Source organism: Erpetoichthys calabaricus, chromosome 10 (assembly GCF_900747795.2).
Source record: "Erpetoichthys calabaricus chromosome 10, fErpCal1.3, whole genome shotgun sequence".
In the NCBI taxonomy this organism is placed as follows: Eukaryota; Metazoa; Chordata; class Cladistia; order Polypteriformes; family Polypteridae; genus Erpetoichthys; species Erpetoichthys calabaricus.
This window is the reverse complement of record NC_041403.2, coordinates 105,722,578-105,734,736: the sequence shown is the minus strand read 5'-3', so window position 1 is coordinate 105,734,736 and position 12,159 is coordinate 105,722,578. Positions and strand designations below refer to the sequence as shown.

General features: G+C 36.4%; 1 protein-coding gene across 1 annotated transcript in view; it reads right to left on the bottom strand.

Moving 5' to 3' along the window:
* LOC114643190 (protein-tyrosine kinase 6-like) overlaps window positions 1–12,159 on the bottom strand; it is a 120,347-nt gene that overhangs the window by 22,227 nt on the left and 85,961 nt on the right. Inside the window, exon 5 of the mRNA XM_051932863.1 lies at window positions 7,219–7,377. Within this exon, the coding sequence (XP_051788823.1) occupies window positions 7,219–7,377 (159 nt within the window). The remainder of the gene's footprint in view (window positions 1–7,218; window positions 7,378–12,159) is intronic.

The window sequence follows — 12,159 nt, the reverse complement described above, 5'->3', positions numbered from 1 at the left end:
ATTTTTGACGTATAACCTCGCCGTCGTCGAGGTCAGTGATACCACTGCAAAAAATCTGCTTACGGTTGAAAGACACGCCCTACTCACTGGACAGTTAAAAACACCAATCAAACTAACGATGACATCAAGTATTACCCAATCAAAAGTAGGAAAGGAGGCATCTTCATAAAATGCGTGTGGGATGATTTGCATGAGACGCTGCTTTAAAAAAAAAATTATAAAAAAAATACGGGATAAATCCCGTCCAGTATTGATTCAAAACGAGACGCGCAATTTCATTCTCAAACGCGGCACGATTCCGTATTTTAAAGGACGGGTGGCAACCCTACAGTGCCAGGTAACCACCCATACAATCACATTGTGATTCAGACTAGGAATGCAATGAATGTAATTACCCCGATCTACATACAAGGCGAAAGTCTTGCAACATTCAAAGATGATGGTTTGGGATAAGTACACCATACAACATAAAAGAGCTTATGAAGCCTTGAACCGAAAAAAGCAACATCTCAGAGATCGTAAAAAAAAAATAGGAGCTAATGTCGTTTTACTCGCTGTAGATTTTAGTCAAACATTACCAGTTATTTCACGAGGGAGACCAGCACATCAACTCAACGCGTGTTTAAAATCCATGCTTCTCCCACGCTCGGTTATATGTCGCGTGTTCTCGGGTAGGTGCACCAAAATATGTATACATTTAAGCATGTAATGGGCAAACAAAAAATGAGGTATACCCGAAGGCACAGCAGTAGTACTTAATGTAACTTTACTTCTTAAATGTTAATGTTTTACTGTTTAATAATTTATACGCTTCTTATATGTTGTTCAAATTCTTTTATCAAAATACCACTGACAGCGCAATGCACGATAACATCGAGTGAATACACCATACGCATCCGCCCACGGCTGCCCTGCTGTGCGCAGATAGGACTTGATTGTACAATAAAATAAAATAAAGATAAAAAGACTAAAACAATCATCACCCATAAAGCGGATAGTAGACGTGACGTACTATATGTGTACCACATTTCAAGTGTATAGGTGCAACGGTTTGCGAGCTACAGGTCATTTAAAATCCTGGACAGACACACAAATTGCCACGGTAGCAAATTACAGAAGAAGATTTTACTGTTTAATAATTTATATTTATATGAAATGTGCTTCTTATATATTACTTCATATTCTCATATGATAATGATGTTAATGTTTATATTGATTTCTGTGTTATTAAAACTGCATGTATGTGTGTATATGTATATATATATATATATATATATATATATATATATATATATATATATATATATATATATATATGCGAGCTGTATATACCCGGCGTTGCCCGGGGCAGAAGTAACCTAATCGGTCAAACACTTACATATATACCAAAGTAAACCTAATCGGTTAAACAGCTTCATATATACAGAAGCGAACCTAATTGGTCAAACAGTTATGAATGTGCAGAATGATTTTACAAACATTATGCGTGTTAACAATCATTAAAAAGAAAAGATTGAGGAACTGTTCTTCTATATGTGATGAAGCCACTAATAAGACAGATTTTTTTCAGGACCCAGCTGTTTCATAACTAAACTACTGCCACCCCAAAGTAATGCCTAATAGTGGTTTTTGGGGTAGCTGTGGAATAAAAAGGGTGTTTTTTAGTCAGTAAGAATCTGACAGTACCCTTCAGTACGGGCTGAAGGGTGCCTATGTAAGGTTTTACATCCTTCCCGTATGGAAAAAAAAAACATACTAAACTTTTTTTTCATCATTACAGATAATCTCAGTCAAATCGAAGTACGCATTCTCAATTTATTTTTATCTAATTTTTACTTTTTCACAAAGCCATCCCATGCCAATTTGTATGAATAAACTTTTGCTAGAGAGTTACCAAAACTTTATTCATGCACATATTTTAATACGGATAATCTATCTCTAATCAAGGTTCTCATTTTCATTCTAATTTAAAATAATAATAGATACTCATTTTTTTCTTCTGTTTTAGAAAAACCAATCTATGCCACCTACGTCTTCGTCAAGTCAGCTTCATCCAGCTTCATCACATATAGAAGAAGAGTTCCTCAATCTTTTCTTTTTAATGATTGTTAACACGCATAATCTTTGTAAAATTATTCTGCACATGCATAACTGTTTGACCAATTAGGTTCACTTCTGTATATATGAAGCTGTTTCATCGATTAGGTTTGCTTTTGTATTTATGTAACTGTTTGACCAATTAGGTTTGCTTATGTATATAGATTAGCTGTTTGTCCGATTAGGTTCGCTTCTGTATATATGAAGCTGTTTAACCGATTAGGTTTACTTTGGTATATATGTAAGTGTTTGACCAATTAGGTTACTTCTGCCCCGGGCAACGCCGGGTATATACAGCTCGTACTGTATATATACATATCAACTTATTGGCTCCTGTATTTAGGATATAGCGGGTTGGATAATGGATGGATGGACATCTGTATGCATAGCCCTATTTGCCCGTTTTCGTTTTTTTTCTTTCTTCAGTAATATTTCAGTAAACCCGGAGCTTGTCAGTTCAAATCGTGGTACTGACACCACTGTGTGACCCTGTGGAAGTCACTTCACCTGCCTGTGCTGCAAAAAACAAAAGTAATGTAACAAATTGTACCTCAGATGTTGTAAGTTGCTGGAATAAAGGCATAAGTAAAATAGATAAATATGTATTATACACATAGGAACTATTCATTTATTTTCAGTTAAGTCATCTGCAGCAAACTTTTATAAATGAGGGTTTCTCATTTTTAGATAGTGCAAACTGTTTCTTCTTCATTGACGTTTTCTCTTGGAGAGCTTTTTTCATTTCATTGAAAATGAAAGCAGCAGCTGCCAAAATATGTAGCTTTCTTATTAATTTTTCAACATGGTGTAAAATAAATGTATAAAGTAACATAAAAGGTTTAAATACTGGTTATCCTTTTACACTAAAATATTACTAAAGGGATACAAAAAAAAGTAAAATGGATATGTTCTTTTTCTTTAAGGAGATTAAATATTACTGAAGAAAGAAAAAAAAAAATTAAACAGCCAAATGGGGCTATGCATATGAACTTAAAAGGTTTAAATAAAACAGAAATATATATTTTATTTTTACTTGCTTAACTTGTGGAGGGTGTATCCTGTAGCAAAGCCCTAACTTTTTTCGTGAAAGCCCGTTTCAGTCAATAAGTCTTAAAAAAAACGTGTAAAGATATTGACAATAAGCTAAGCAAACCCAGGAAGACATGGAATCGTTTAAATCAAGTATCATTACATCTTCCTTTCTTAAAGAGAAGTAAGGCAGTACTTATAAGCTTACATATTTATATATAGACATACATATATATATATAAATATATATATATCTATATCCGAAGCCGTGCAAGCACACTCTTGAGAATGCAACGTAGTTGTACAGAAGAAAAGCAATCTTGCCTCAAATGAATGGCAACCTTTTGTAGGTCTATGAACTTAATTTAAACTTTAGGTTTACACGGTGCTTTCTTTCCGAAGTACCTGCACTCATGAATATGTCTGTATGTGTCAGTCGGTCAAATCCACGCGCTTCGCACCGGCGAAGTACCGCTTTTAAATTTTTATTAAGAAGAAAATAAAACCTTTTTAAATCTAGGGAAAATATACTAATAACAGTTTGTTAAGGATCTGTTTTTTTGTGAAGCTGCCTTCACTCGAGTGATCACTTCGACCTGACTTGGTGGCCAACTATAAGCGTTACCTGGTAGGTAACCACCCATACAATCAGATTGTGAATCAGACTACGAATGCCGTGAATGTAATTACACACTCACTGCACTTGCTTACGGTAATCGAACCTCGGACGTCAGCGATAGAGGGGCTTAGCAGCGGTGAAGTATTGCTTTTAAATTTTAATTAAGAACAAAAGAAAACCTCAGAGGTTCGATTCCCGTAAGGGAGTGAAGTGAGTGGCCGGTTACCTACCAGGTAACGCTTATGGTTGGACAGCAAGTGACGTAACATCAGCCACGGTGCCTTCAGTTGTGAGAAGCAGATCATAGAATGATTGAAAATAGTTTTGCATTTACCTTTTTAGTAAAAGGCGAGCTTTTAAGCCTGAGAAATCACCCCGTAAATGCACACGTTTAATATGTATGGTTACACAGTATTAAATGACAGTGAACAAAGTCATTTACCTTTGTTCCAGCGTTTGATAAAAGGCGAGCTTTTAAGCCTGAGAAATCACCCCGTAAATGCACACGTTTAATTGCACATGTGTTAATATGTATGCTTACACAGTATTAAAAGACACTCAAAAATTAACGTCATTTACCTTCGTTCCCACGTTTGACTCGTGCTGTAAATCTCTTCCTTGTTTTTAGTTCACGTGATTACGTAGGAGACGTGATGACGCGATACGTGACTCCGCCTTCTCCATTAGAGTATATGGACAAAAAACATGTTCCAGTTATGACCATTACGCGTAGAATTTCGAAATGAAACCTGCCTAACTTTTGTAAGTAAGCTGTAAGGAATGAGCCTGCCAAATTTCAGCCTTCCACCTACACGGGAAGTTCGAGAATTAGTGATGAGTCAGTCAGTCAGTCAGTCAGTCAGTGAGTGTGATGTTGAGATGTCCAAGGCTTTATTTAATGTTAGCTAAGACCCAGAACTTAAAAGTTTCTCGCTACAGCAATTTTTAATCCATTACAAAGTCATCCAAAGTCTCGTTTATACCTCGTGTCTTCTCATTAAACTTGTATCTCGCGAATATGGTATTGCAAACGGCAGTGGGAGCGTTTCTATAAACTTAATTTAAACTTACGGTTTACACCGTGCTTTGTTTCCGCAGTAGCGAAGTGATCACTCCTGCTGCGTTCAGTCAGTTCATGTGAGCCGCTCTCTTGTGTGATGTTGCGATGTCCACGGCTTTATTTAATGTTAGCTAAGACCCGGCACTTCAAAGTTTCTCGCTATAGCAATTTTAACTCCGTTACAAAATGATCCAAATCTCGTTTATACCTCATGTCTTCTCATTAAACTTGTATCTCGCGAATATGGTATTGCAAACGGCAGCGGGAGTGTTTCTATAAACTTAATTTAAACTTACGGTTTACACCGTGCTTCGCTTCTTATTGTTTCGCTGCCTTCTCAATTGTGTAATGAATGTTTTCTTCAGTGCTCTTTGGGGCTCTTCCTTGTTTTGAACATACTGCGTTCACAGTCAGTTCACGTGATTACGTGGAAGGCGTGATGACGTGATATGCAACTCCGCCTCCCACGGCCAGCGAGCTGCAGTCCATTACAGTATATGGTCAAAAAAGAGGTTCCTGTTATGACCGTTACGCTTTGAATTTCGAAATGAAACCTGCCTAACTTTTGTAAGTAAGCTGTAAGGAATGAGCCTGCCAAATTACAGCCTTCCACCTACACAGGAAGTTGGAGAATTAGTGATGAGTCAGTCAGTCAGTCAGTGAGGGCTTTGCCTTTTATTAGTATAGATTCTTAAGGACAGCAAAAGTGACAGGAAAAATTGAAAGACTGCACAAAATCATTAGCAAAACATTTTATTTTGGCATTCAATTTTTCTTTCTTTCTTTCTTTCTTTCTCTTTCTTTCTTTCTTTTACATATTTTCAGATTGTTAAAAATAATCTTCCAACAGGGTGACTGAATCAAAAAAGGATGAAAGCTGAAACAAATTTTTGCCCCTTCAATTTTACTTATTGTTAGAGTAAGACAAATGACAAAGAAAAATAGTTAGAAATAATGGTAAAGTCGAGGGCAAAAGACATTTTCCCTGCTTTATTATTTTTCTAATGATTTTTGCCCATGTTTTTGGCTCTCCTCTTACTTTCTCAGGTGGGAGTTGAATTTTGTTTTGTTATGTTTTGTCTTTTAGCGTTCCTGCTTTCTTTCTTTCTTTTTTTTTTTTTTTTAAACTTTTTGTTAACTATTTTAACTGTTTTTATTTTTCCTTTTTTTCTAGTTTAACTATGAAGTCATTTGTTGTACTGTATAAGTGATTATAATAATTCACTATTATAATATTATAATTTCCCGGGTCCTCCCTGCGTGGAGTTTGCATGTTCTCCCCGTGTCTGCGTGGGTTTCCTCCGGGTGCTCCGGTTTCCTCCCACAGTCCAAAGACATGCAGGTTAGGTGGATTGGCGATTCTAAATTGGCCCTAGTGTGTGCTTGGTGTGTGGGTGTGTTTGTGTGTGTCCTGCGGTGGGTTGGAACCCTGCCTGGGATTAGTTCCTGCCTTATGCCCTGTGTTGGCTGGGATTGGCTCCAGCAGACCCCCGTGACCCTGTGTTCGGATTCAGCGGGTTGGAAAATGGATGGATGGATGGAATATTATAATACTATAATACTATCACTATTATATTATATTATTTTATTTATATAGCACTTTCCCAAGCTCAAGGTGTTTTTTTACTTGATTCTATGCAATGTTATTTTCTTCAATATTAAAAATTGAAAAAAAAAAAATAGTAAAGTTGCTCATAGATGATTACACACAGTTGAATGTCTGTTAAGCTGATTTTTTTATTTTGAAAGTCAGCTAACAGTTCATTTAAGGAAGTGCTGTGTAAGACAACTACTACACAAGAATAAAAATAAAATGTTCATTCAAAAACTGATGTTTTCAGCATAATAGTAAGCATAATAGTATGAACAATGAGGAAATGTCTCTTCTTATCAGATCTTTATTGTCTTCTTATCAGTTTCTTTAAACATAGGATGGAGTCAATGGGGATATATAGGTAAAAGTTTAATTAACAAATACAATAAGGCATGCATAGTATTACTTAACATTAAGGCCAAGCCAGAAAGGATATGGAAGTAAATAACACACTGAACACCAGTTTACAAGATACCCTGTATCATATTCATTATAGTTTCATCACAGACAAGACAAATTATTTTAGCTATTGTTTTATGACAATATACAGCATTACCTGAAAATGATTACATCTTGCCTGAAGAAGGGGCCTGAGTTGCCTCGAAAGCTTGCATATTGTAATCTTTTTAGTTAGCCAATAAAAGGTGTCATTTTGCTTGGCTTTTCTCTGAAAAGACATCAACCCACTTCCATTCCTGTATAAAGAGGGTTGCTACCTGCTGCATTCTTATTATTCAATAAAAGTACTAATACACTTTGGCAGTATCGAACAAATACTTCACAAGAGTAGAAATAACAAAGTGAAAAAGATGTACTTACTCCCGAGATATTGAAGCAAACTTCCTTTTGCCATCAGCTCTGTCACAATGTAATATGAATCCTCTGTTATGCAGGTGGCATAAAGTGTAATCAGATATTTGTGGTGAAGATTCTTCATAGTCTTCGTTTCCAAATCAAAGTCTTTATACTTCACAGTTTCTTTGGAGACAGGTGAAGCAAAATGAAATTAAAACTCAAAAGAAGAAAACAAACAGTCTAAAAATGGACAGCTTTAGATATTTGAAGCTGCAGGTGTCCTCTTGATACTCTAATAAAAAGGAACATTTTCAAAAAAATCAAAACAATTCACTTTTAAAAAGCATTGCAAAAATGATAACCAGCAAAGAGGTGACTGTGGTAATAAGATATTTTTAATAAATTGAAAAAAGCCCTGTTTTGTGTAAGAATGAATGGTCCGTGTACTTTTTGGTATTTGAAATTTCATTTCAGAAGCAAAAATGAAAAACGAAAATGAAAGGAATTTTCAGATTTTGATTTTTGATCAAAGAATGAAATGAGGGAAAATAAGGTATTTTTTAATTCTGTGGTAACAAATAGCAGTGATAAACTTAAAATTACACATACTTTTCTCAATTTATTTGTGAATCAAATAATGAAAGTGTAATAGCTCAAAAACAACAAAACAGACGCATTTTCGTTGTCTGAAACTGGAGGTATATCTTCTTCTTCTGCGCGATTTTTGACTACACATCCGAACAGTCCTCCTCACAACACATCGACCGACGGCCGTGAAGGTACACTGCATGGCATCAGCAGAGGATGGATCATTACATTGTTTTTCGGAACAGTGAAAGAGTGACACTCCGGGACGAGGACATAACTGCAGAAAAACTGAGTCGCATCTTTCAGGTAAAAATACAAGCTTTGCAAACTTTGCTTCATTGATGTGGCAGTTCTTTTATGAACGTTATTGTTATTACTTACTGTGAAACAGCTAACATTTGGCGATTTCATTTGCTAACACTGTCTGGCAATTTTTATAGTGCTAGCATTTTGAATGGTTGCTCATTGACTTTTACCGGCTACTATAGCGAGTAATCGTTTCGAGTTTTAACAGTGCGCACAAGTGTAAAACGTTAGGATAGCAACGTGATTTACAGAAAGTTTTCTTAACATGTGCTACACTTGTCAATGATCAACCATTCACACATTTACACACATTCAAAATGCTAGCACTACAAAATTTGCCAGGCTTAGTGTTAGTAAATGAAATCACCAAATGTTAGCTGTTTCATAGTAAGTAACAACAACAACGTTCATAAAAGAACTGCTACATCAATGAAGCAAAGTTTGCAAAGCTTGTATTTTTACCTGAAAGATGCGACTGTTTTTCTACAGTCATGTCCTCGTCCCGGAGTGGACATTGAAATGTTCTTTTAATTCTGAAAAACAACATAATGGTCCATCCCCTGCTGATGCCATGCAGTGAAACTTCAAGGCCGTCGGTCGATGAGTTGTGAGGAGAACTGTTCGCACGTGTCATCAAAAATCGCACAGAAGAAGAAGTACCTCTGGTGCCAGACAACGAAAATGCGTCTGTTTTGTTGTTTTTGAGCTATTACACTTTCATTATTTGAATCACAAATGAATCCAGAAAAGTATGTGTAATTTTAAGTTTATGACTGCTATTTGTTACCACAGAATTAAAAAATACCTTATTTTCCATCATTTTATTCTTTAATCAAAAATCAAAATCTGAAAATTCCTTTCATTTTCATTTTTTCGTTTTTGCTTCTAAAATGAAATTTCAAATACCAAAAAGTACACGGACCATATATTTAAATCCATGTAATGGTACTTCAAGGAGGCATGAACAGGACACAAGAAAAACACTGGTCACCACAGATTCAATTAAGAATGACCATTTCTGAACATTTGGGTAGAATCAGAATTGTGGTGCCACAAAATCTTCACTGGCACATATAAAGGTAGAGTGAAAATGTGCACAGTTGAGCAGAGAGAGTCAACCACTCATAGACTTAGATGGCACTTCTGCACCAGTGTCCGACCACAGGTATTCAGCCTCAGAAGCTGTGAGCAGGGGTGAGTACTAGTTCTGCCAGATTAACTCCAAAGATCACCAACTATTGAACAAGTTGTTAAAAAGTCATTATAGTTACTAATATAACATTTTGGAAAATAAATATAACAATAATTGACTGCTTCTTTAAGAAGTTTTTCATGACCACTAGTGATACACTTCTTTTCTTGATCTGTGGCTTCTTGATTTCACAATTGTGAATTTACAGTCTTTATGTGCATCTATACATATTGTCTTTTATGAAGAAAACCACTAGTTATAAAAAGCTCCTTCAGGAAACCAAAACCGATGGATGGATGGATGGATGGATAGATACTTTATTAATCCCAATGGGAAATTCACATTCTTCAGCAGCAGCATACTGATACAATAAATAATATTAAATTAAAGAATGATAATAATGCAGATGAAAAACAGACAATAACTATGTATAATGTTAAATGTTAACGTTTACCCCCCCGGATGGAATTAAAGAGTCGCATAGTTTGGGGGAGGAACGATCTCCTCAATCTGTCAGTGGAGCAGGACAGTGACAGCAGTCTGTCGCTGAAGCTGCTCTTCTGTCTGGAGATGATACTATTAAGTGGATGCAGTGGATTCTCCATAATTGATAGGAGCCTGCTGAGCGCCCTTCGCTCTGCCACAGATGTTAAACTGTCCAGCTCCATGCCAACAATAGAGCTTGCCTTCCTCACCAGTTTGTCCAGACGTGAGGCATCTTTCCTCTTAATGCTGCCTCCCCAGCACACCACTGCGTAGAAGAGGGCGCTCGCCACAACTGTCTGATAGAACATCTGCAGCATCTTATTGCAGATGTTGAAGGACGCCAGCCTTCTAAGGAAGTATAACCGGCTCTGTCCTTTCTTGCACAGCGCATCAGTATTGGCAGTCCAGCCTAATTTATCATCCAGCTGCAGTCCCAGATATTTATAGGTCTGCACCATCTGCACACAGTCACCTTTGATGATCACTGGATCATCACTAGAGACATTTTCTTTTTAGATGGTTACGTACAGCAGCTAATTGGGCAAACTGATTGTGGCAGAGTTTTTAGTTTGGTGAAAAATAAAATCAGTGATGTGATTGAAAAAATCACTTCTTCATGCAAAGAGTTGTGGGAGTGTAGAACAAGCTACCAAGCTATGTAGTTGAAGCAGAAACCTTGACATCCTTTAATAAGTGTATACATGAGATATTGGGAAATCTTAGCTGTCAGCTAAACAAATAAGCCTGATGGACTGAATGGTCTCCTCTAGTTTGTTAAATTTCTTATGTTCTTGTGTACAGCATGTTTGTTTAAAATTGTAATACAACAAATTTTGATGGGATGCCACTCCATTAAAGGGAAGCTCAGATCAACTAAAAAAAGAAATGTAACAGAAAAAAGTAGATATACACTAGTGTTCAAAAGTTTGGAATCACCCAGAAACATTCATATTTTTAATAGAAACTGATACTTTTGCCCTGCGGTGGGTTGGTGTCCTGTCCGGGATTTGTGCTGGCTGGGATTGGTTCCAGCAAACCCCCGTGACCATGTGTTAGGATATAGCGGGTTGAATAATGACTGACTGACTGATACTTTTTTTATCAATGTACTAAATGAAGATTTTAAACAAAGGTGTTCACAATTGTCTTGGAAGAAGAAAGAAAACTGGACCTAACCAAGGTAGAAAGAGAAGTGGAAGGGCCAGATGCACAGTTGCGCAAGAGGATAAGGAAACCAGAGTCTGTAGTTTGAGAAACAAGAGCCTTAACGGTCTTTAGTTAGCTGCTTCCTTAAATAGTACACATCAAATAACTGTTATTTGGAACAATGAAAAGAAAATGATAAAATGGGCAAATGAATTCAGACATTGGACAGTGGATTCCAAACTTTTTAACCTTTTCTTTTTATTTGCTAGTTGCAGATATGGCTTTTTCTTTGAAATGCTAGAGCCTGCATTCCAGAGTTGTCTTTTCCCTGTTGCAGATGACACTGGCAGCATTAGTAATGCATTGGCTATGTTTTTAATTTATTTTAATGATACCTTGATAAAAAAAAGCAAGCACATTTCTGGGGGATTACAAACTTTAGCATTTTTACATTTGTGGGGGTTTACAAACTTTAGCATTTGTAATCAGTGTATGGTGCACTAATGTCTAAAATATGGAGCCTTTGCAAAGATTGCAAATGATCTTGCCAGTTTTACGGAACCCTAACTACTACTGTGAAATGTGAATGCAGATCTTATTTTTTGCATAATCCTCTGAAAAACAAATCAAAAATAAGTCTGTTTTAACTGAGCTTTAGTTGATAGCCACTAGTCCAAGTGACTACTGTAATCAGGTTATTGACTGTGCCATGTGACCAGTGAATAGTTTGAAAGGTTCCTTTGTCTCTTAGTATATCATTTAGTACAAACACAACAAGCTGTTTATGGTAATCATTTTAACAATGGATTAAACAGCATTTAAATTATAATTAGTAGGCAGAATCAGCTACTATGCAGCTATTGCTTTCCCATTAGTCAGGCCATAGTTCACTCTGAGTTGACACAAGATGCAAAGCTTGTCCACTGCCACATCTTGCACATCTGGCGGTACAGGCACAGAATACATCCAAACACATGTCCTAACCTAAGAAAGGCAGATAACTTATCCATGGCTAATGTTATCTAGTAGGAAAGATATAAAGCAAAGATCCCTAACATATATGAAAACACAACGGAGAATATATAAGAAACCTGACAAATATTTTGCATTTCCCTAAAGAAGGAGGAAAACATCCTGGGTATTTTACAGGTAGTCCACAATAGCCTTGATAAGGATCCTGTGGTTACTGGTGTTAAGGAAATTGTGTGGTAAAGAGGAACAAGCACAAAATGTAATCCATCATTGAT